Source organism: Eleginops maclovinus, chromosome 5 (genome assembly GCF_036324505.1).
Source record: "Eleginops maclovinus isolate JMC-PN-2008 ecotype Puerto Natales chromosome 5, JC_Emac_rtc_rv5, whole genome shotgun sequence".
In the NCBI taxonomy this organism is placed as follows: domain Eukaryota; kingdom Metazoa; phylum Chordata; class Actinopteri; order Perciformes; family Eleginopidae; genus Eleginops; species Eleginops maclovinus.
Window position 1 is genome coordinate 8,443,118 of NC_086353.1, and position 25,973 is coordinate 8,469,090.

The 25,973-nt window shown below is 41.6% G+C and overlaps 1 protein-coding gene across 1 annotated transcript in view; it reads left to right on the plus strand.

Moving 5' to 3' along the window:
• The window catches only part of LOC134865200 (caskin-1-like), a 30,329-nt gene that overhangs the window by 2,391 nt on the left and 1,965 nt on the right, over positions 1-25,973 (plus strand). The window contains 21 exon segments of the mRNA XM_063884662.1: positions 4,794-4,845; positions 6,836-6,933; positions 9,946-10,091; positions 10,277-10,372; positions 10,814-10,935; positions 11,540-11,648; positions 12,004-12,112; positions 12,324-12,418; positions 12,943-13,057; positions 13,609-13,899; positions 14,678-14,776; positions 15,288-15,472; positions 16,113-16,194; positions 17,927-18,000; positions 19,192-19,299; positions 19,805-19,906; positions 20,132-20,270; positions 20,539-21,338; positions 22,481-22,867; positions 22,869-23,133; positions 24,125-24,803. Of these exon segments, the coding sequence (XP_063740732.1) occupies positions 4,794-4,845; positions 6,836-6,933; positions 9,946-10,091; positions 10,277-10,372; positions 10,814-10,935; positions 11,540-11,648; positions 12,004-12,112; positions 12,324-12,418; positions 12,943-13,057; positions 13,609-13,899; positions 14,678-14,776; positions 15,288-15,472; positions 16,113-16,194; positions 17,927-18,000; positions 19,192-19,299; positions 19,805-19,906; positions 20,132-20,270; positions 20,539-21,338; positions 22,481-22,867; positions 22,869-23,133; positions 24,125-24,803 (4,153 nt within the window).

Consider the following 25,973-nt stretch of genomic DNA (forward strand, 5'->3'; position numbering starts at 1 on the left):
GTGTGTGTGTGTGTGTGAGACACACTGCGTGAATCCAGGTTTATGTTTGAATAATTGAACAGGAAGCAGGGTTTCTCTGCAGGTGAATCACACACACAAACGCCACTAACACACACGCAGTAAACAGGGAAGTCTGCAGAGGTACACACTCGACACGTCAAGTGTTAGTCATGTGCCTGACAGCATTTTCATTATTAACGGTATGCTAATGAAGTTCAGATCGGCAGGTGAGAGGGAGTTGTTTGCTCTGTCAAAATGTCACAGTTTGATGGAGGATGGATTTAGCCGTTGAAGTGGTGAAGGTCTGTGTGAGGCCATTTCACTTCACAGCCCTTCTTGGTCACTGCCAGGCTGGGAAACTTCTCCTCCAACGGATCAAAGACATAGTTTGACTTTTTTTTTAAAAATATGCTTGCTGTCTTTCATGCCGATTAGATAAGGGCATCGATACCATTCTCCTGTCTGAATGGTAAACAAGTAGAGCTAGCAGCGGGTTAGCCAAATCTGCTAACATTTTTGGGGTCTTTATTTTCCAGGATTGCTTCCTAAATTCTCCCCACAATTTTCTTTGCGGCAGATTGTTTCTCAGGATATCAGAAGATCAAGTTCAAATATATCTGGTTAGGCTTCAAGTGATGTTTGTGTGTGTGTGTGTGTGTGTGTGTGTGTGTGTGTGTGTGTGTGTGTGTGTGTGTGTGTGTGTGTGTGTGTGTGTGTGTGTGTGTGTGTGTGTGTGTGTGTGTGTGTGTGTGTGTGTGTGTGTGTGTGTCAGAAACAACAGTGGTCACACCAATCAACTTCCAGCTGAGAGGGGTACTGGCAGCTATGGGCATTGTTAAGGTGTGTGAGAGGTTAGGGTAGGCACTGCTGCAATGGCATCTGCTACATCAGAGCTGGTTAGTTCATTCAAAAGAGATCAGAGAGCGGCACTGAATGTTTCTCTTCATTGAAAGCTTTGGAAAGAGTTTTTGTGACAGATGGTTCATCAAATCACCTGCCAACTTGTTTTTTTAATTGTCTTTTGCAAACAGTTTCAAAACGAGGTTTTCTCAGATGGTTCTGTGTAACAAACCATCTGTCTTTTGAAGAAAGGAAAAGGAAAACAAGACTGAAGAAAACACAAGACATTTTTTGCAAAATTACACTACGCAAACAATTCCAGTCAAATTGAGTAAAAATATTCCAGAAACACATCAAGATAATGTCCATGTACATCAATATTCAATTACTTGAAAATTGACTTGCTCCTAAACGTTTTGAATGAAAAATGGAGCTAGAAGAAGTTGTTTTGAGACTTTCAGACTTTACCATACGGTACAGATGAAGATAGACAGTAAATGGCTAGAGACAGGTGGATATGCAGCAAAGGGTCACGGGTCAGTGAGGACTGTTTTAGATCAATCCATTCTTTGTTTGTTTTTACAATGGGATTTGTTGACAAAAACCAAAACATATAAGTTCCCCAGAGATTTTGTAAAAGTCTTGCTGCAATCATTAGACTACAGACATTTTTTCTTCAGTGTTTTGGATCATTAACTTTTTGAAAGTTTTAATGAATCAGTTCAGACAGAACCATAGTGAGTTCCCGTACAATTTAAAATAGATTCAGACGTAAAGCTTATCTGTAAACCATTTGGTAATGCTTTCTTTATCTTTGGCTCAGTTGCAATAAAGCTCTTAATCTTAGAGATATGAGAACCTCCTTATCATAATTGTATCTCTCTTATGTTGTCTCAAGAAACTGAAATGGGCACAAAGTCATTTGTACATTGTATCTGCCTCTACCGACGATAAAGAAAGTGCAACAACACTGGCACAGCGGCTACTCTTTGATGCAGGTAAAGGTCTTCCTGAACATCAAGTTATCAACTGCATCAAAATCACAGATCTAAACTCAGCAGCATGGTGATAGACCAGAAGAAATCTTCATGGAAAAGATGATCACTTTTTATTTGTGCGTGTGGCTTAAGATAAGATGTGGATCACCACCTTATCATACTGTGCTCAAACTTTAAACTTAATACTGAGAGGGCGGTCTTAAATACATATGATTTCTTGTAGCAGAAACATATTTCGATTTTGATCTCTGATGACAGACCTATAGATGTATCTGACTGTAGGCAGAGTATACTATTTGTTCGTGTTTTAACAGAAAAATGCATTAAATTTGGTACATTTAATTGCACTTCAGTCAAAGTTAAAGTCTGTGTTAAAAAGCAATGAGCATAGTAATTATTCACCTTTTGCACTAACTGCAAACCTCCATTTCTACATTTATAAAATGTCATTCTTATTGTCTAAACTCGGTCAGAAAGTGTCTTGATCTTATGACCTATTAACTAAAGAGCTGCTGGCCATGACTCTATCATTATATGAGTAAAGTAGCACCTAAAAACTTTTGTCATTTGTGACATTTTTCAACACACATAATAATACAAACCACCATTAAGGATTTAAAAAGGTCTGTAACATACATTTGCATATAGATGTTCTGATAGTGGCCCCTGCAGCACTCGCGTAACATTTTGTATCTTTGACATAAATCTGATATCGTTTCTGCACGAGCATGAGTATGTTGTGCCTCTGAGTCCGGTCACTAACATATGTGTGCGATGGACTGGAAGCAGACGGAGAACAGACGTGTCAGCGTTAGTTTTAGGTCACATGTGAGGCTGAAACTCTAAATACATGATGACAGGCAGAAGTCCGAGGGGATGAAAACTGGACTTCAGATCATTTCTGGTAATGAGAACCCCTGAGAAAACCCTCCACTTCACCTCTCCTGAGGTTCGGGTAAGCACACCACTGTTCCCCTGCATGCCGCTCTGCCTGAAGCTCATTGGCACTCTTCATTAAGACTGAAGTGTTTCAAATAAAATAAAATCACGTCACATAAACTCCTGAATAGCTACAATTTGAGGGAGATGTGGCAAAAATAATATCATAGTAATCCCTGCCAGGCGATTGACAGTCAGTGAGAATTGCACATTGAGGGGTTACTATGGTAACCAGGGCTCAGTTGCGGTGTTTTGCCTGAAATTATCATAAAAAAAGAAGAAGAAAATGAGCCCCGGTCCAAGGACACCATCAGTGAGATATTATGGTAATGATTTAAACAGTTTGTTTCAAAGGAGAAAAATGCATAATTGTTACAAGTAAATAAATAAATATGAAATGTAAGGGTCCTGGAATTAAGTCACTGGAATAATTAGGGTATGAATAAAATAAGTGTCAAGATGGAAATCAGTTTTGAGACAAAAGAAAGGATTAATAGTTTGAGGGCAGTCTTAGTCTTAGTCAGCTTCCTGCAAGTATTTGATTAAATATACGTCATGGTTTTGGATCACAAGGGGGGGGGGGGCTTCATGTAAAGAAGGATTGAGTAAAACATAGAATAGTTGTGGTGCTGCCTTCAGTTTATAGTCTGGAGTGGGGGGGTTTCATGTGACACAGATATCTGCACTCATTGATTCATCCGCTGGGGGGAGGGAGGGAGGATTCGTGTTTTTAATCCAAGGAGGAAACCTATACACACACACACAAACACACACACACACACACACACACACACACACACACACACACACACACACATAGGAGAATGATGTCAGCTGCAGAGTGTAAACAGACACAGCAGAACTACCAATCAGCACGCGCTCTTTAGCAAATTACAGGGAAATTAGAGTGTGAGAGCAGGATGAAGGGATGAATTGCAGATAGAGCTGTAGAGAGAAGGAGAAGCTTTTCCCCAGATTACAGAACAGCTACAGATTACTGCCGTGGATTATGTGGGTTGACCAAAAAAAAAAAAAAGTAGAGGCAGAGAGACAAACAAGTCGCTTTTTCTGTGTCCTTGTCAGAGTGTGTTGGTTGTTGTGAGTGTTTTCGTCTGCGTGCTTCTACCTGCTGCCGGCTAGTGTCATCTTTCTGACGTTCCAGTCAGAGATCCTGTTATCACATACATGTGTGCATACTCACATTATAACAGGCAGATACATGTACAAACAAAAAACCCAGACATACTTATCATATAGGCAGGAGTGGTATCAGTCTTTCATCTCAGACACAGAAAGGACTTTATTTTTCCAAAAGGATGAGCTATTCCCTCAGGTTTATTTTGGCTGAAGGGCAAAATATACCTTCTCTGCTAAAACACTTATTTGTCAAAGATACTAGCATCTGGTGAGAGAATGTATTTGAAAATACATAAATCAAATAGACCTGGAAAGTAAAGATGGAACGTTTGAATAGAATCCTCAATTTCTCTTGAGTCTTTTGATAAAAGGATGAACACTAAACAACAACTAAATGACAGTTATTCATGTAACTAGATGGAACGGGTTTGTTCACATTAGCCAGGCACTACTGATGGGAAATTGTCTCAAATCAATATCACTGGAGTTTAGTGTAAATAAAAAGCTACTGCGAACACAAGGGAAAAACAAGAATACAATTCATATCAATGGATAAACACACACATGTCACACACATGTGTTTTATGCATACTATTTAAAAAAGGTACAGATTAAGCTTTTGTGGACAAGTTTTCCTGAATTACTTCTCTTTGTCTTCATTACCTTGTCGCTTCTCCTTGCCCTTGGCCGCCACTGTTGAAGTGAAGAATGTGTTGTTTTAGAGGCTCAGGTATAAGCTGTCAACTCTACCTGCAGGGAATGAATAATTAGAATATGTGCAAGGGGAGAGAATACGGTAATCACTGATTTATGAATAGATTAAAATGTCACTGTTTTTGTAATGACTTTGTTATTCTTCTACTTTGCTGTTTGTTTCAGAGCTCCTCGGAGCTGCAAAGCGAGTGAACGTCAACATCCAGGATGCTGATGGGTGAGGCAATACAGCTCATTTTGTTACCTATTGTTTTTTGTCATTGAAATCATTCTTTTTCAAGAGTTAATTTCCCTCATATTCTGTTTTTCCCTGCCTCTTTTATTCCCTCTCTACTTCATTATCTTTTCTTTCTTGTCTTCTTGTCATCAGCTTGAACTGATTCATGCTACTCCTTATATTGCATCGTAGCTACAGAGTTGAATCCCTGAATTGAATCACATTGGATATTGAAATATTCAACAGTACATAATCTAAATATGTTATGACCTACAACCCGTGGTCATAACATATTTATTTAGGGCAGTGGTTCCTAACTTGGAGGACAGAACCCCCCGAGGGATAACAAAATGTGCCTATGATCAATATTTTTGATACAATGGCGACTAAATGACAATATGAAAAGAGGGTCACCCGTATTGATGAACTACAGAGAATTACCACCCAGATATGCAGCGTTTCTCCGCTCTACGTAGCCTTATAGTGAAGCTTTATAGTTTCAGCTCACTGTTTATCAGTAGGATCCACAATGTTAGTTTTAATTGACTCTCACTGCAAAAATAGCAACATTTTTGGCCACAGCAGGCAGCTGTTTAAGTAGAAAAAAAGCTCTAAAGACCCTTCTTGTACACTTCCTGCTCAGCACCAAACAGACATACCAGAACAGACGGACACAGTATGAATTTAAGACCCAGATTTTGTTGTCAGGAGCTTGAAAGACAAAAAAAAAGAGCTAAACAGAGTGATTTATTTTACTAGTATTCAGCCATTGTTCTTTTACTGCAATTGAACCTCCTAGATTCTGCTCTGACGAGTAAGACAACATGCCTACAGGCCACTGCTCAAATCAGTAGGACAGTCCAAGAAGGGGCAAGTTCAATATACTTGTTGTACCTTTTAGCTGCCACCAGCAGCCCTATAGCTTGCCCAGGTGGTTTCTCCTCATGTAGGCTGCCACAGCCTTCGCAATGGGAGACTGAAATTTGGCATGCAGGTTGCGTGAGTGCATATTGATGTAGATGTTTGCTCGTAAATGGTCATATATAGCAAAATAGCGCTTGTTTGTTATATATTCTGCTATATCTTTTTCTGAAGAAGCTTTAGTTAACCAAACTAGATTTAAGCCAGTAGCTATCATTGCTATAGAGTAACTTATGTCAGTGTGAAGCAATTGGTAGATAATAAAGCAGCTTCCCTAACATGGAGAGATGCTCGTCATCCCCTGAAAATCTATCTTGTTTCTGCTGACCTTCAGTTGTTTAACTTTGTACCTTGATAAAGTTAAACACAGGTGTACTACACACAGGATCTGTGACGTCAAAACACCCACTTACATCTGTAGCTGACTGGCTGGAGCTGTAGTGACTGGTGCAGGCAAACATTACATAATCTCCTTCTGAGATCAATATACTATCATGCATATCATTTTACACATTACTCCAGTTTAAATCTTCCACTAAAACACGCAGCCAGCTGAAGACTTTTATGACCTTGAATATAAGCCAACATTTCCCAGCTGTTAATTTGTTCAGAAATTGTTCATTATCAATTCTGAATGTATGGATGTTCGCTATATTTAGACTCATAAGCGGTTAAGCTTTTTGTGTGCTCATGCTTGGTTTGTGATTGTGTTTCTTTTGGCTCCATCAGATAGCACAGATCTTTTTATTACAATGATTGGAATCAGATAATTGGACTCAACTCCTCGTAATGACTGATTATTTGCTGATTTGACTCTGGGGCCAGGCTCTTATATCCACCAGGGATCCATTAGACACTCACACACAGACGTGCTATGTGCACGCTTTTGCTCTAGGGTAGAGAGATTGCTTATTAATGGAAGTAGGTCATTTGCCCCCTCCCGTCGCTCACACAGAGCTGGGGGGCGGAGCTGCTCTACGCTTAAGATGATTTCAGCAAGTTATGCTCTGGTTTCACACTACAAATTTGAATATGTGTATTTTTAAACGTTATCTGTGTCTGTGTGAAGGTTGGCACCGCTGCACCATGCCGCTCTGAGTGGTAACAAGGAGCTCATCTCTCTGCTGTTGGAGGCCCAGGCAGCAGTGGATATTAAAGACAATAAAGGTAAAATCACACAGAGAATGCACATGTCCCTACATTTTAACATGAAAAAGGCCAAAAACAGACAAAAAACAATCATAAAAAAGAGGAAAACAAACACGTATTTTCCAGCTATGAGTACGTGTCTGCTAATACCCTCTTGTGTGATAAAAGGTGAGATTGTTTGAAATGTAATAAAAATTCTGTCTGTGTAGGGTGCAGTATTTATGAGAGGTGACAGATTTGTGTGCAAAGCAAACAATAAACAATGGAGGAGCTTCATGGCTGCAGGACTGAGAGCCAAGTTGGAGCAGAGCAGCAAATATCTCCATCTCAAACTGGCAGATTCCAGGAGAAGGAGAAGAAATCTCAGCGCAGATGGGAGATTTAATCCCCACAGGCTGCAAGACTACTATCTCCTCATTTACAGTCATCTCAGTCTTCTCCAGCATGTCTCTAAATAGAGGTTTACCATCTCAGTAGAGTTGGTAGAGAAACATTAAATCACTAATGAATCACAGTTTGGAGAGGAAGTTTCTTTGTACCGATGTTACACTGTGTTGGTGTATAGACAGATTACACACCATTGCATTACTTGCACACTACCCCCACCTTGCTTTGCTACTTAATAATAAATAAAAGCAGAGTCACAGCATAGAGGAGCAGGAATCAGATTTTACTTGGTGGAGGCTGACGTGTGTAAGCGAAGAGCAAAGCTACAATTTGGCAATTATTGGTGCTCCACACATGTTGACCAAATTTTATTGTAACATTTCTGCTGTAAGTGTTACCCGCTTTTGTCACAAGTTAAAAAACTCAAAATAGTCATTCTTGGTTGCATCAACAATGGTAAGCACTGGAAATCGTGGCATGAGCCAGACATTTCCCTCAGAAGTTGGTGGAGACCAAAACAGAGCTAACAGAGCGTGAATGAATCATGAGCTATTGAACTTACAGTATATACTATGTCAACATTGTATCAAGGCGTGTTTCAGCTTCCCCAAAGAAATCCGGTAATGGAGAGTGGAATGGAAGTTTTGATACTGATTCAGACCATGTCACATCCATCTACTAAATGTTCGTGTTGAGATGCCAGTTTACGGTCACTGACACGGACATCCTGCAGGCCTGGCCCTCAGGGCTTGATATCCTGTCCAAAAAGCTAAACAAATAAGAAAGCATACAACTATGTATTCAGGAACTCTGCCAGGATTTCCCTGGGATTACAGTTTAGGGTATCTCCAAAATCATAAAAACTGATTTGGTTGTGATTGTCAAAGTATTTCACAATGTTTGTGTCCTTTATTCGTCCTGTGTGAGAGGTACAAAATGCTATCTATAGAAAGAGACACAGACATACTACTTTACACACCACAAACTGGATTGCTTGTAACTTAAGAAAGGTTTCCTCCATAAGCAATGGATTTGTTTATCTCGAAATAGTGCCTCAATTGCTATTAAAATGTCCTTAATCAATCTTTTGAATTGAGTTGTAAAATCCCCAAATAATTGGTAACATCTATTTGTTATAAATAAATGCCTCCCGCATTAACGTCACACAAATCCAGGTAAAGTTGGTCTCAAATTTCATTCCAAGTGGCATTATAAAAAGTCTTAAGAAGTCTCAAATCGAACTTGCCTTAAGTAGTAGGACCACTGTTAAGAGGAGGTTACTTATTAAAGCTCGTATGTCTGTAGGGACACAGCTCATGCTTTAACGGGCCTCTCTACACCTGGGCAGTCTATACCTGAAGTTAGAGGAGTGAAGTGCTGGTAGAGTGGACGATCTGGGTCATGTGTGATTGTGAGTGCTTTGCAGGTCAAGGATGAGGTGACATATGTAGGTGGATGGGGGGCCGGAATACCAATGAGTTTGCAGACTAAATGAGTTTCTCTTAAATTCCTGAGTCCTTTCATCTTCAAACAAGTCAAGTCTAGTGTCCCTCTCTCTGTCTGAGTGAAGTCGGCTCTTCGCTGCCTCTTTAAAAGCTGTTTAAGGCGGCCTGAGAGTCATTTTCCTCCACATCTCTTCATATAATCAGGCTTTAGCTACTAGTTCATACAGCTGCTGCTTCTCTTCATTCTGCCAGCACCTCTCTTCTGAGTCAGGACTCCTTCATGCCAGCCAGGCCTTGAGGGCCTGTTTTTTCAGCTCGATGATGTGGCTTATCGCTGGTATTAAGACTGGGGGTCTTGGAATGCTGCCATGAGAAACATCCTCTCTGCTTCTTGCAGTCACTGCTACAAAGTGCGGCTTAATGTTTTCTGGTGAGAGTAATGACTCCGTTGCGCCGTTTTGTGCTGTGCTCAGCTGGACTTTGCATTGCTATGCATTTCCTGCATGGGCTGTAATGTCCAGTTTCCTGCAAGCTTCTCTAGGGTCTCTTCAGCCACTTACAGTATAGGGGATTTCTGGACTTGCCCTTTTCTCTGAAAGCAGTTTGTCTGTTTTCCTACTGTCACAAAGGATCACTGGCATGTCAGCCACAATAAGATTGCAGGGGAGGGGCACTGCCAGTCTGTGCCTGTTAAATTGAGAGTACAGAAACATTAGGGCTGAAACTAATGATTCCTGTCATTGTTAATTCAGCTTCTGATTGTTTTCTTGATTATCCCATCCGTCATTTGATTAAAAAAGTTTCCATCAGATATTTAGTAACTGTTATAAAAATAAAGCTGTAAAAAGTAAATTGTTGCGAGCCATTTTTGACTTATTGTTTAATCTTCAATGCAAAAAATCATTTCTTCATTTATATGATCTATATTTTCAATATCAGTTACTACAATGGTGTATGTTTGAGTCTAGTTATACTACTGTAAAAGGTAGTTTAAACTGCTCACTGACAAACTGTTCTAATAACGATAACAGTGTGTGTGTGTATTTGCATGAACTCATCTGTCTTTATATTCTCATTTTCTTGTTCATATCTGTGTGCATGTCCTTGTGCGGTCTTGTTTGTCTGTGTTTTATCGTGCTGTCCTCTTTGTGTGTGTTTTTGTATGTGTTGTCTATGTGTGTGTGTGTGTTTTGTGTAGGGATGCGTCCTCTGCATTATGCTGCATGGCAGGGGAAGACTGAACCAATGAAAATGCTGCTGAAGTCCGGATCGTCAGTCAACGGACAGTCAGATGAAGGACAGATCCCTCTCCACCTATCATCCCAGCATGGACACTACGATGGGGTAACCGTGTTTGTGTGTGTTCAAATGTGTGTATAGTTGCTGTGTGTTTGTGTGTGTTTTGTAGGGTGTTGTGTGTTATGTGTGCCTGATGATGCATGCATGATTTGTAATTGTTCCAAGCAAGGAATTTCAGAACCACCACTGAGATTTGTGTGTGTGTGTTTGTGTGTGTATGTGTGTTACAGTCGGAGATGTTGCTGCAACACCAGTCCAACCCGTGTATCTCAGACTCAGCTGGAAAAACACCACTGGACCTCGCCTGTGAATTTGGACGTGTCACGGTGAGTAGAAAAAACAAAAGAAACATTAAATTGCGTATCTATACACTTTACTAAACCTATATTTGACTAGGAAAGCCTCTCTTACAGCTCTGTGTAGTAAGACACGATCTTCATCAATTTGACAACACAATATATTGCATGATACAACCAAAAAAACATAAATTACAGACAGTCACTCAAACTATGACTTACAGGCTTGAAGACACATTAACTATAGCCTTCAAATTAAACCATAATGCAAAACAACAATAATATTTTATAATGATTTTTGATAGAAAAATAAAAACTGAGATCAGATTTTTTCACACATTTTCCGAAAGTGTGACAGGTATATATACTGTATATACAATCCCGTTTATGTAAATCACTGCAAACTGAATCACTCCATATCATATTATATATATATTAAATGTTTATATTATATGTCTATCTGTTTTTAAGGTGGTCCAGCTCTTGCTCAGCAGTAACATGTGTGCAGCCATGCTGGAACCAAAACCCACTGACCCAAACGGAGTGTCACCTCTCCATCTCGCTGCCAAGAACGGACACATCGATGTCATACGGTCTGAAACCCTGTCCCTTTCGTCTCAGTTTGTGTCTGTCTTCTTAATACTCTGCCTGTCAGTCAGTCTGCCCACTTCACTCACTCATCTAACATAACCCTAACTTCAGGATCAGGATTGTGTCCAAAAAATGTGTTCCGGTCTAAAGCACATACTATATAGTTCCACAAAGTTACAGTTGTTTTAAGGTTTCTTTTACATTTTGGATTATAAAGTGTTTTTTGTATGGATATTGATTTAACTTTACTGCCGTTATTATCTATACGCTGTTGGAGCCACTTGGTTCTAAAAAGAGAATGTCTAACAGATTTATTTTGGTTAAAAGTTTGATTATTTAAATACATTATTTAGTTGTTGGTGTACTATCTATAAATCGTGTTTTATGCAATCAAGAGCTGACCATTTCTGTGAATGACAAAATTGAAAGACTACTTTGTTATCATACCAAACCACATCTCTGTGTGTGCTATTTGGAAATGTGTAACCTCAGGTAGCTTAGAAGAGTAAAAGCCTAAGACTTATACTTAAGAGCACTTTGATGGAATGATGTGATGAAAGATGCTTCACAAATAAACGTTAACATTATTATTATTGTGTGCTGCAGGTTGCTGATTCAGGCCGGGATAGATATAAACAGACAGTCTGAGTCTGGCACAGCCTTACATCAAGCAGCCCTCTGTGGGAAGACAGAGGTAGTGCGTCTGCTGCTGGATGTAAGTCCATCTGTCTGTCTCTTTCAAATAAGCAACTGTTGTTAAAGCGGCCTCCCTCTCCTCAGCTGAGCAAGCTTTACACCTCAGCACTTGGCATTCATCCCACGGAGCTGTGTGATAAAGCCTGTGGGAAGCTTGTAACATGAAAGTCTAGCAGAATGGCCCGCATCCTCCCTGTCCTGCAATATTCAAATTAGCTGTTTTGTCTTTTCAACACTTTTGTCACCTTTTTGATGTTGTTGCAGAGGCGGCCGCATACTCATCTAATGTTCGCACTGGGCATCTACACCCAGCCAGACTAACACCGAACAATTTCCCATTGCAGCTCTAATCTTGTTCCTTCTCCTCCATCCAGAGTGGCATAAGTGCAGGGGTGAGAAACACTCTGAGCCAAACTGCCCTGGACATTGTTAACCAATTCACCACCACACAGGCCAGTCGAGAGATCAAACAACTACTGAGAGGTGAGTTCCAGCAGGAATTACACTTAATTTAATCCCACAACCGTCAATATTGATACGGACAATTTATTATAGAAATGGTTACTTTACTATGATGTACTGGGAGAGTCATGTGTCTTGATTAAACAGTCCTTGTACTTTTTCCAAATATGTAAAACTCTCAGCTGATTGTCCTCTGCTCAACTCCTCTGCTCACTCTTGATTCTACCCGTAGATGCCTCGGCTGCGATGCAGGTGCGTGCCCTGAAGGATTACTGCAACAACTACGACCTTACCAGCCTCAACATCAAAGCTGGAGACATTATCACGGTACATAGATCTGATAAACCTGATATTAATTTAGATGTGACCAATTCTAGTTAGCATTTTAAAGAGGCCCTATTATGTTTTGGGGGGTTTACCTTTTCCTGTAGAGTGTTATATAGGTTTTGCGGTATTTAGATGGTCTGCAAACTGCCTGCCAACGCTTCCATTGGACTTCTTTGTCTACCTCGTAACATAATGAAATCACTATGCAACACTTGCACATCTATTGGATAGCGCTCCAACTCATTGTATATGATATGCTAAGGGGCGGTGCCTCTCTAAGCAGTTGAACCATCACAACAGAGCCGGCCAGCTAACCAATCAGAGCGGACTGGGCTCTGGTTTCAGACAGAGGGTGAAAGAGGTTCTGCAGCACAGGCAGTATGAGAACAATAAAGCATGTGAACATGTCACAGTAGAGGTACAAAATACAAATATAAACATTAAAATGTGCTCAATATGTCCTCTTTAAAAAAATAGTGAACAGGATATGATCATATTTTTGTAAACTGTTTGTTTGTTTACAGGTTTTGGAGCAGCACTCTGACGGCCGATGGAAAGGCTGCATTCATGACAACCGCACAGGAAATGACCGTGTGGGCTACTTTCCCTCCAACATGGTGGAAGTCATCAAGAGGGCAGGTGACCACCCACATCACAGCTGTATGTGTGTTGGTGTGTGTGTGTGGGTGGGTGATGTGTGTGTGTGTGCTTTCGCATGTGTGTGAGTTCAGCAGCTGTTCTGCAGCTATAGCTGATCATTAGCTAGCTGCAGCACCATCAGCCTTTTCAGGCTGTTTTTCCAAACCTGTCAAACATCTCCATTGATCAGTCCTGTCCACTATTGGCTGTCACCCTCACCTCTCTATATTTCTACTCCTTCTGTCACCCCCCCCCCCTAAAATAAACCAATCCAACCCAACCCGCTCTGCTTGATTGTGATGCTTTTGTTCATATTGTTTGTTTGCTTTGTTGTTAGAGTGGTTTAGTATTTACTTGTATAGAGATATATTCCCTGTGGATATATAGATGTTTTATTTTCTCATATTTTGATTTTAATCAGTTATTATTTCATAAGTTTTCATATCTGATTAGATTTGTTTTTGTTTCAAGTTGACTGATCAGTTGTTATTGTTGTGTTGTTGTTGTTGTTGTTTTTGTTTTGCACCTCCCTCCTCCTGGCTCGTGTCCAGGTTATTCCCCCTCCCTGCAGTGCCACACCCTCCTGCTACGCAGGTCCAACCCCTGTCCCATTGCCGCCGTCAACGGAAACTCATACCCCCCCTCCAAAGTCCTCCCCCTGCATCTGCCTCCCCCTCCTCTCAACCCCGACACACAATCCCTCGCTCGGTTCTCCTCCTTTGGGTACGTTCCTTTTCCCATCTCTCCTCCTTCTCTGTCCACTCCTCCTCCACCTCCTCCTCCTCCTCCTCCTCCTCCTCCCCCTCCTCTCTCCACTTCTCCGGAGCAGCAGAGTCAGAAAGGTACTGCTGTTTACCTTTTGACAAAACCACATATAGAACATAGTATCTATCTGCTTGTTCCAGCACCTGTATATATACAGTATATATACTGTGTGTGTGTGTGTGTGTGTGTGTGTGTGTGTGTGTGTGTGTGTGTGTGTGTGTGTGTGTGTGTGTGTGTGTGTGTGTGTGTGTGTGTGTGTGTGTGTGTATACAGTATATGGACATTAAAGGATCAGTTCACCCTAATGACAGGAAACCATCCAGAGATAATCTATTATTTTTCATCAACGACCATAACTTTAAGAATTTAAAACATTTCCAAATACATCCGTTGTATTTGGAAATGTTTTTTGTCTTTTGAGTGAACTGACTCTTTACCTGAAACATTTGAATGAATGGCACGATTTTCATCGCTTTGAATACTTTCAGAATTAAAGAAGCATTGCTTATCATACTAAATTATACACATGTTTACCATGAACCAGCCTAAAGGAATCATGGGGCTTTACAGGTTTAGAGTTATTAGAATTTAGAGGTGTTGGAACCACTGTGAATATATGTGTTTATGAATGTGTAGTTGAGTGAATGTATCTTTGGATGTGCTTTCTTCTGTTCATTTAAGAGTTAAACACATTTATAAATGAAAATATGTCACTCCTTATCAGGGTCTTTGAAGCTGTTGAGTATGACAGTTGAATAGTTGGTGAATATTTGCTTATAAGATCTTTTATCCACAATTCAATAAAATAGTGGCAGTAAAAGTATGTGTGTGTGCATGTGTTTGTGTGTGTGACAGGTTCACGCACTGCAGAGCTGAGTCCTCAGGGCTCTCCAACTCTTGGACAGCCAAGTGGCACCAGTGAGGACATCTGGGTGCTGCGAAAACCGCTGGCAGGTAAACTCAATCTGAATATGTATCACAGGAATGCTGCATCATGCAATATGTATGTTTGTGGTGGTGAAAGTAGTACAAGTAGATTTTTCTCTTAAGTTAAAGTAGAAATAGCACCATGTTTCACTGTGTCAAGTAAAAGTCCTGCATTCAAAATGTAAACTTAAGAGTAAAAGCACAAAACTATAAGCTTCACAATTTATTCGAAACACAAAAAAATAAAAGTGCTAATTCTGTATAAATGGCATTCACAGAATATGGTTCAATTTGAGAATAGGTATTGATGCAATAACATGTTTATCACTTTAACGTTGAAGCTAGTAAAGGATAACCTTTTATAGGTAGTATACATACTGACAGGTAGCTTTCCCCAGCATATAAAGCTGTATGTTAACCTTTAATAATACCCATACATTATTGGTGGATTTGATTTTCTATTATTCTAACTAATAATGTCAAATAAATGTTGTGGATATAATTATTTATCCTCCTTTACTGGTGTTTGTGTGTGAAGGTGGCGAGCGCAGTGGCAGTGTTGGCAGCATCGGCAGTGTTCGCTCCACCAGTAGCTTGCAGAGCTCTGGTAACACACACGTTCTGACCACCCCGGCTCCCAGTCCACACCCTGCACACACACCGGGAGTCAACACACACGGCCTTAACGCCCCAGGCCTGCATGCACAATCTGAAGGAGTGAAGGTAAAACAAAACCTTTCATTTCTGCGTGTGTGTTTTGATGTGTTTCCATCACATTGCTACTGGATCTTTACAGTAACAACAAGCATGTCGTTTCTGGGAAACAGCTAAACATTTCCAGGAAACCGACACTATTCTAGTTACCTGGTTAACCACATCTGTTTCCTGCTTACTTTGTTCTTCCGTTGAAAAGTTAATCATCACCCATTTTCAGTTGCATTAAGATGGTGGCCTCTATAACACCTTTAGCACATTCTTAAATTGATCTACTCACCGAGTATCACTAGCCTATTTTTAGCTAGTACCTTTAAACATAATGACTTACACATAAGCCAAATTAGAAGGTTTCCCATATTATGAGGTACATCCTCTGTTCTAACAAGTATTTATTCTTTGATTTTTGCTTCATCTGTTGTTGTTGTTAAGCTGCAGGAAATGCCAAAAGAATGTGCACTCAGCCCTCTGAGTCATAAGACACCTCTTGGATTGAATGATTATGCTTGAGTAAATGTTTCATTTTCTGAGTGTGTGTGTGTGTGTGTGTGTGTGTGTGTGTGTGTGTGTGTGTGTGTGTGTGTGTGTGTGTGTGTGTGTGTGTGTGTGTGTGTGTGTGTGTGTGTGTGTGTTTTTAAACTGTTTTTAGCTCCTGGCCACGGTGCTGTCTCAGTCTGTGAAAGCCAAGGAGCATCTCCTGGAGCAGTCGCAGTCTGTTGAGCAGTCAGCGAGTAAGCACACAAACTCACCCAAACACAAGATCAAAGCTTCAGCCTTACATAAAGTGATAGTGTGTGCCATGATTCATTAGCTGTTGCCTTCTGCTATTTTATCAAAGACAGCAGTTATTTAAACAAAGTCTGTTCTCTCTTCTTGATAAAATAAAGTGTAACACTGATCTAGTGATTCAAAGAATGCATTTTGTCTGAAGTAAAGTGATAACAATTAACAGAGATCAAGGCAGTGTTTACCAGAACAACAAGTGCCTCAGGGCTGGTTTTGATCACTGCTTTAATGAATATTCTTCCCTTATTTCACTTTAAGTCAACCTGGCCCTCTAAAGACCAGCTGTCTGTTCACATCAGACACAAGTTGCATTTCCAGTCCACGTCCTTGCATAATAGTAATGATTTATTTATAAATGCTGCTCTAAAATGTTGTTCTGAACAGCCAGGGACAGGTTGCTCTATCCAGGGGATACCTCCTTTTTGGTTTTTAGGATCATTTTGTGTTTCTTGAAAGAAACAGAATAAAAACAGACATGAGCAGGGGAAGGAGAATGAGACAGACCTCACAAATCCAAATGCGAATAAAAAGAAATATCAGCAGATGCTTTGAAATGTATCTTGACTGGCAATTTTCGCTATCATTTAATAACCACTGTTCGCCGAATGCTTGGCAACAATGCTTCGAAATACGGCACTATTCGCTCAATAACACAATGTTTTGGCTTTGCAACAAGTATCCCATTTTCAGGTCCATTAAGTTGTTAATGATTTATTAGAACAGAGTTATAGTAAGATTTTGTTTCAGAGCAAAGACGTTTTTGAAGCTGTTTGTAAAATATTTATGCAGAACTAACTACACGTTTTGAACTCATAATCGAGTGGAAACACCAAACAGGTGTCATTTTCTTTGGCACAAAGAAGTACAGTACTTGTTACCATTTTAATATAATTTGTCAATTGTTACACATCATGTAACATCATATTTACCTACAAATAAACTGTTCTAATGAATTATTATGAAACTCAAAGATCCAGAAAAAACAAAAACTGCCCAGACCAGCTTTTTATAAATGATATACAGTATGTCATTTGACATACTGAGGGATTAAATTCAAGAGACATCATGTTTAATCAATCAATCAATCAATACATATTTTCCATATTTCCCAGTATCACAAATGACAAATTAACCTCAGGAGAATTTACAATCTTTGCAGCGTACAACACCTTCTGTTCTTCGTCTTTGTCCCTGATCCACCAAACCCATCAGAGAGCTAGATGAAACGAATCTTATTTCACGATACCTTAATCTCGTCCAAAAAGACACCGTTTACCACAACGCAGACTACACCTAATTATCACCTTAGTTACTGCCTGCGTGAGAGAAATTCATCCTGTTTACAGCAGGCGGCTGTAGCATGTAGGACTGTAGATATACAAACCGTTGTTATGTTATATATTTATATACATTAAATTATAGCAGCGTTTGCCAACCATTATCACACCGCTCTCTCTCACCACTTAGCTCTATTCCAGATGGCCATGTCCTTGTAAAAATATCCATGTATTAGAATGATCAGATCAGATGAAGATGAAAAAGGAACATGTTGTGTTACATTGTAATTATCAAAATATAAAAGGGAGAAATAACATAACTGTCCTTTGCATTTCCAAAGCAATTTGTTTAATTACTTGTTTCTTGTTTTTCTCCCTTGTCTCACCTCTCGACCTATAGCACAAGGCACCTCCAGTTGCACAGTTCATGAACAGCGGTCGTTTGAGCGGAAGGCAGAGGAGGATGATGGGAAAGTGAGTTCTTGGATGGCAGATTGGAGCCTCCTCTTTCTGTTCTTCTGATTCTTCTCAAACAGTGCTTGGGTTTGAGAGAAATCTACATCTACAAGGGTGGGTTCATTGAGTTCAGTGAGGTGTCTGCCAAGGTGGCTGGGTTGCACCTGAACAGATGACATTCTGAAGATCGGCATGCAAATATGTCACCATGGAGACAGGCATAGTGACCGACACATTGAGGAGTCTGTTGCTGTCTTGCCTACCTCCACCCACCGCCTCTCCTCACACCACACTGAGACTGCAGACACCCACATGCTGCCGCTCTGCTCTAGAACCAGCGCTGTGTGTTTTGTGTATAGGGTTAAAGTCTGTGTGTATTAGAAACAAGCCAATGCCATACGCTAGTATCAAGCATTTCCTAGTTGCCAGGTGACAGCAGTGTTCCATCATAGTTCATGTTGCTATCTAGATTGTTTTGGTGCAAATTGTCAAATGTTGGAGGACTGTTGGAGTAGACGCTCCCCTTCTGAGCATTGATCAGATTGCCGGGTTTATAAAGGGTTGTAAACCCAAATGAGAAACACTTTCTGTCCGATCCATTTATATTGTTATTCATCAAAACCCTCAAGATATCTCATTGAGTATTTTGGTTGGTTGGTTAATTTGTCCTGGAAGCTAAAGCCAAACTGAAAAGCTAAACTGGTCTTTATTATGTGTTCCACAAAAGTTTTTCTATTTCTTTTTAGTGATTGCGTTTCAGATTTTGTTGGGTTAAAGGGTTACATTTTGTGATCTGGAACAGGCTGCTATGTTGTGTACCAGAACAGTCTTCCCTCCTATGTTCTAGAAGAATGTTGCTTTGTTGCATTCCAAAACCCTTTTTTCCCCTTTGTTTTAGAGTATGCTGCTATGCTGTATTTGAGAAAAGTAATTTCTCCTCTGTTCTAGAATGGCTGCTAAGTTGTGTTCTAGAACTGTCTTTACTCCTGTGTTCTAGAGTAAACTGCTATGTTGTGTCCCAGAACACTCTTCTTCCCTGTGTTTTAGAACAGGCTGCTATGTTGTGTTCTAGAACAATATTCTCTCCCGTGTTCTAGAGCAGGCTCCAATGCTGTGTTCTAGAACAGTTCCGTGTGTTCCCCTTTTCTAGAAGAATTCCCGTGGACTCTTCTAGAAGCAGGCAGTAGTGTTCTTTGTTCTGTGTTCTAGAAGCAGGCAGTAGTGGCGTGGCTGGGTGAGTTTCAGCTGCAGTTCTACACCACCCACTTCCTCACCGCGGGATATGATCTAGACACCATTAGCTGCATGACCTGCGAGGTAAGGTCATGACACTTGACCCCCTCACGCCCCGCCCCTTGTCTGTCAAGGCTCCGCCCAGCAAAGCTCTCAAATCAGCTGACGTGGATGATGTCATCATGACCCTCCTGTCTCTGTCACCTGACCCCCTGGTGTGAGTCCTGAGCCTCAACCACTCATACTCTGTCTGCTTCATTTACATACCTGTGTTCACACATGGCTGTGTGCTCCAGTCTGTGCTGTAAACGCTTCCCTGTGTTTGTCCTTGATTGTGTTTTTAGTACTAGTATGTGTTTGTGTGTTTTTGTATTGAAGCGGAGACAGTGGTATGACGTAACCCTTCCTCAGGGCAGGGGACACTCATCAGAGATTATCCAAAGCAAAATATTCCTGAAGGCATATCACACACAGCTCATGCACAATGTCAAACGTGTGCATACAAATGTGTACATTTTAGAGAGAAAAAAACTCCTATAGTACTTTTATGCTGAATTACTGGTGTGACTAAGTGTGCTTTGTGTTGAAGGACCTGACGGCAATTGGGGTCATGAAGCCTGGACATCGAAAGAAGTTAACATCAGAGATCAGCAAGCTGCCGTCCACAGACTGGCTGCCAGACCACAAACCTGTAAGGCTCTCACGTGTAATACGCAAAATAGAAAAAGGAGAGATGTTGCGTTCTGGTAGCTGCATGAACACAAGCATATATACAGTGTATATGTGCGTACACCCTCAAATCTCTTTAAACAGTCGGCTAAGAAATTAGTTTTTCCGAATCAAAACAAACTAGAATTATACTCACATGCACTGCACTTTTCATATTGTATTTTTTTTGTTTCTGTGTGTGTTTTAGGCTAACCTGGGAGACTGGCTGTCTCACCTGGGTCTTAGTCAGTACTACCAGGTTCTGGTGCAGAATGGGTATGAAAACATTGACTTCATCTCTGACATCAGCCTTGAAGATCTGCAAGAGATCGGCATTACCAAACTCGGTAAGAGAAATACAATATTATTTTCTAAAGTGTGTCGACATATAGAGCCTTTGATTGTCTTGTACCTACAAATAACAATTATACATACTGTATATATTTCTGGTGTGATTGTCAGAACTTGTGATTGTCAGAACTAATTCTGTTCAATCTGAAATATTTTTGACTGAACATACTCAGCTTGTTGTGAAACACTTCATAGAACAGAATACTGCAAATAAAATACTTTGCAATAACTATTTCTCTCCTCCACACTGCTGCATCCCTTCAGGCCATCAGAAGAAGCTGATGTTGGGAGTAAGGAGACTAAAGGACCTGCAGAGGGGAGAAAGGGGCTCTGAGGACGCTCAGAGCTCCTCTTCACCTCCCCCCAGCCCAGGTGGCAATACCAGCTCAGAGGCCAGGAGGGAGGCGAGGAAGCAGAGGGAGGGAGCCCCAAGCCCGCTGGCCAAACCTCGGCCAGGTCTAACACATTCACAGGCGCCTCCCCACACACCAACACAAACCCCACCCCAAACCCCCCAACATGGACGGAACCAGCAGGCCTCCCCCAGGGCTCGACCACGGCCCTCCACTCAGTTGGCAGCAGCAGATTCATCAGTGCCGCTGCTCCGCCTGCCCAGTGAGGAGGAAGAGCGACGGAGAACTCATAGTCTCATTGGCTCAGAGTCAGACTCTAGATACGCCACTGTGTGCCGTAGCAGTTCCGCACATCCTACCCCTAATGATGTCACTGTAAACCGCAGCCAGTCATCCGTCACTCTCCGTCCACGACGTAAAGGTCGGCCCCCGACGCCACCTAAACGCTCCTGTTCTTCCATTACTGGGGGTGATGGGGAGGCAGAGGGACAGCTGGAGGGCCTGCTGGGGCCACCAAGCTATCGAGAGCGGCGAGCCAGTGACTGCGGCAGCCTGGGGTCAGCGTTAAGGTCTCAGGACTCAGGGGGCCTGGAGAGATCAGAGGGTGCTTCTGGGAGTGTCCGTAGCCTCGCTGCTATGCTGGAAACATCCATTGTTGGTGGAGCTAAAACCCTGCCGAGGAATGTGGGAGGAAGCACCAACTACCTACAGGTGCGTGTTAGTTTTGGACCAGTGGTGAGTCATTCAGATCTTCTACTAAGAAAAAGTAGCAATGCCAGAGTGCGAAGGAAAAGCTCCTCTATTCAAAATCATACTTAAATAACAATAAAAAAAAGAATCCAAAGTAAAAGTTTTGAATTATATTGCTGAATTATAATTAGTAATGCATTATGTGGACATTCCTTTTATGTGCTGCATCTGATGCTTGGTGGTAATACATCATCATTTATTGTATATTTTGTGTTTGTATTAATAATCTGAATATGCTGGACCCCTCAAATAAATATATTGAATTTAAAAGTCTAAAGTAACAAAAAAGGAAAATACTTATGTACAAGTTACTCATAAATATAATTTGTTGCTTTACACTACTCGTTTAAACTATGAGGACAATACTAAGGCCTTGTCCACACGGACCCGGTAGTTTGTGCAACCGTGAAATAATAATCACGGTTGCATGGTCCGTCCACACGCAGTCGTATTTTTGGAACACCGCACCGTGATTGTTTTTACCCGGGGTCCACAGGCGGGTTTTTAGCTAACCGGGGTTTCGGCAGTTGCGTGTGGACATGACAACCGCAATTATGTCCATTGTTTACGGCAGAGTTGTCACAAGCACAACAGAGTGATACAAATGGTGGAGGTGAGAACGTTGATGCTATTTATTGGCATGCTGTCGGCTATATTAGGATGTCATAGAGCTAAAATGTCATTATATATATTTTTTATCAGCTTCCCAGTCGACACTTTCAGACATTTTCGTGACTTTATATTCAATGGTTACGTTGAGGAGCAGCTCCACCTCACTGTCTGTCCACACAATTTGTTGACATTGTTGCAGCCATTGTTGCTACTGCATTACCGCGCTTATTAACTACTCTGTGATTGGTTGAAATTGCCTTTTCAATTTACATTGCCACTATTGCTTTGGCATGTGTACTACATGTATACTACGTTCCTTGGTGGTGGATTTCACAGTTAGGTGTGTACGCGGTATTCTTTTTAAACCACTCCTGTGTACGGAGGATACATTTTAACAAAACTCCGGTGTCAGAGACTACCGGGTCCGCGTGGACAAGGCCTAAAATAGATGTTTTAGCAAAATGCATGTGTAACACTCATGTGACCTCCAGGTGAGTCCACCTGTTCTTCGTCGGCAGGCCGGTGCAGGGGGTCTTGGCTCCGAGGAGGATGATGTCTTAAGTCGGCGCCGGACCATCAGCGGACCGGAAGCCCTCCCTGATGATCCCATCGAACTGTTTCCTCGGCAACCAGTCCAGCAACGCCCAGAGCCTCGGCCCCGCTCCACCATGGTTTCCTCCTCATCATCAGAGGTCATGGACGGCACAGCGACGCTCCGACGAAGGCCACGTCCCGTGCCGACAGACCCCGAGGCGCCTGCATCCGTTGATGCTAACGCCGTTACCATGACAACAGGCTCTGACACCATACGCAGGAAACACCGCAGATCTGATCAAACAGAAAGTGTCACTCAAAGCAATAACCAGGTGGACTCTCCCAGGCAGTCACACAGAGAGTAGCCGTAAAAACGCAGGCGAGCCGCAGCAGAACGGCGGCGTGGTGCTGAGGCGGAGGCCGGTGTCCGAGGTTGCTGATAGGACGGAGGAGAGCTGTGAGTGGATGGAGGCGAGGAAGTCCCTGAAGCCGCCAGTCTCCCCAAAACCTTCCACTGTCAGCATGAGGAAGACAGAAGCTGACCCCCCAACCCCGACGCGCAGGGTCCCCATACCCGGGCCTGAGAGTACTGAGCCGGCACAGAGCCCTGGTGAGACACACACACAATCACAGACTAAAATTAAAGATTTGGTCTTTGAGTTTAGATTCTGCTTATATTGAATGTGTATGTAAACACTCTGTGGTCATATTCCATCAAATGCATGTAGATGAAAATGTAGATTGTGTTTGTGATTAAAGCATTAGAGGGCTCTGATTGAATGGATTTTGTGAAAATAAGCCTTCTATGTGCATTTTATAGCACTTTCCCATCAGAGTCCTCATTTTGTAATCGCAAGGCTGGGGAGTAGGATTATTGACCTGTATTCATCCCTGCCACACTCTCATTATACCACTAAAAGGACACATTTCTTATGCAAAGGGAATGAATAAAAAGTAGAGAAACTGACAGGAAAAGCAAGGAGAGGGGAATATATGCAACACAGGTCCCTGGCTTGAGTCAAACCGGGAAAGTCCTTGTGATCTCGTATGTCTCTAGGGGGCTTTGAAGCAATAATTTCTAATGAGTTTCCTTCATTTTAATTACACCTTTGGTAATAAACTAGAGCTGGAATAATTACAAAATTGCTATTTGCTAAGTGATTCAAATTGTTGAATAACTTCTCAAATAGGAGCATTGTAAACTGAATATCTTTGTGTACGAAAACAAAATGTATGAGACGTCAGCCTGGTTCTTTTTATTCAAAGATAAACGTGATAATTCAGTTTTATCATTTGTAAACTTTAAGCCAAATTATATCATCATGACAATATGATCAAATTGTGTTGTTGCTTTGGGAATATCTGGGAATTATTCTGAGCAACATACGTATATTCAAAAACTAGATGAATAAGACGCTGTTAGCATTACAGCTGACAAATTGAGAGTTAAGAAAGGTAATAATAAGAGCTCTCATGACATTTTAAACAAAGATTATCTTCGTCTGGAATACATATCCAGCGCTAATCTCCTACAAATCTTTATCCCTGTGAGTTTATGCTTTTCTAAGAAATCTTACAGCATTTTCTCTCCCTCTGACCAGAACCGAAGCGTGTCCCTCCGCCTGTATCCCCAAAGCCCCGCGGGCCCCCGACAGCACCTAAACCCGGGAAAACAATAGTAGGTTCAGCTGCTATGAGCCCCATGAGCCCTGCTGCTACCAGCCCAGCTGCGGTCAGCCCCACCCCGGGAACGGGCCCCAACTCGGCATCAGGCCCTGTCCTGGCTCCATGCCCCATCCCGGCCCCCAGACCCTCATCTCCGCTCCCTGCCACCGCCTCTCTTCCGGCTCCTGACACCCCCTCTGCTCCCTCACTCTCCAGTGGACTCCCCCTTACTTCACCCTCTCCGGCCCAGAGTCCCTCCACGCCCTCTCCACACCCGGTCAAACCTCCTCGATCCTCCATCGCCGGCCTCTCCATCGATCTGATCGGGACACGGGAGGTGGAGGAGGAGGAGGAAAGGAAGAGAGAGGAAGAGGAGAGGAGGAGAGAGAAGGAGCACAAAAGGCACAAAGAGCAGGAAGAGGAGAGGAAGAGGGCCGAGGAGAAGAATCTGAGGGAGCTGGAGAGCCAAGTAGAGGAAGTGAAGCATGAGGAGGAGGAGGAGGAGGAGGAGGAGGAGGAGGAGGAGGAGCATCGTTTGGAGGAGACCAGCGCCTCCTTGGCTGCTGCCGTGCAAGCTGTGGAAAATAAAATGAAAGAAGAAGACGCACAAAATGAGTGAGCATTTATGAAGTTATAATCTGCTCTTGTGACAGAATGTACCATTTATGTCATTTTATGATGAAATGAACAGAGCTTTTCCTTACATAATGTGGAGCTGAAAGTGAAAACACTTGCTTGAGTGTTATGTCCTGCTCATCTTTTGAAAGCTTGGATGGAATATGCTGCATAAAACTTAAATTAATAGTTCAAACATTTGAATGAGAATGCTATTTTACCTTCTTTCCAAGTTAGAAATGAGGAGATCAATACTACATGTTAGCCTAGCTTAGCATGATAATTAAAAGAGGGGGGACACAGCTAGTTTGTACCTTTGAATCCTGTAATTTGTTGCAGGCCTATAGTTTGGAGAATGACCATTTCAAATGTATTCATTTCTTTTGTCTTAAAATCTCCCCCACACTGCATTTTGCAACACATATTCTTTGTGTATGTGAAATATAAAACCTTCAAAGCTAACATTTTTCTGGTTTCAGGACAGTCCCGTAGTCTAACCACATTCACTGGGAAATTACAGCTGGGGTTCAAAGACTTAGCAATTACAGCTCCGAAAAACAAATACAGTTCTGGTTTGTGCCTCTGGCATATGTACCATAGCAACAGTTGCTAAGGAAGGATGATATGTACTGTAGTATTTAAAGTCTTACAACAAAACAAACTGAAACAAGGTTACAATATTCATAACCAAAGGCCATGACGCAAACACAGATGAGCCAGTTACTGAGAAATAGAACACAAGAGCAACCGATGTTTCTTTTAACCGCACAAACAAATACACTGCATTTCCTGCAGTGAAGCTGTTCTACAGGAATCCGATCAATTCAAGCCTTTAAAAAACAAATAAACCTTGACTGCACCCAGAAAGGGTTTGCTGTATCATTTAATCAAAATGATTTTGTTTAAAAAAACTTTAAATATAAAAAATGCAGACAGCTTAAGTTAAAAGTACTGTGAGGTTACCCAGGAGGTTACCTTCTATCTATTTGTATGAGCATCTGGATTATTACTCATCATTAACAGAGCTTGAAAATGCTCACCAACAATGAACTGAGGGGAATGCCAAACTAGCTGACACAATCAAAATCATATTTAGTACTACTGTGACTGTGCTGTGTCTGCCTCAGTATGAGCTAAACTCTTCCTTTTTTGTGCTATCAAATTGTCTTT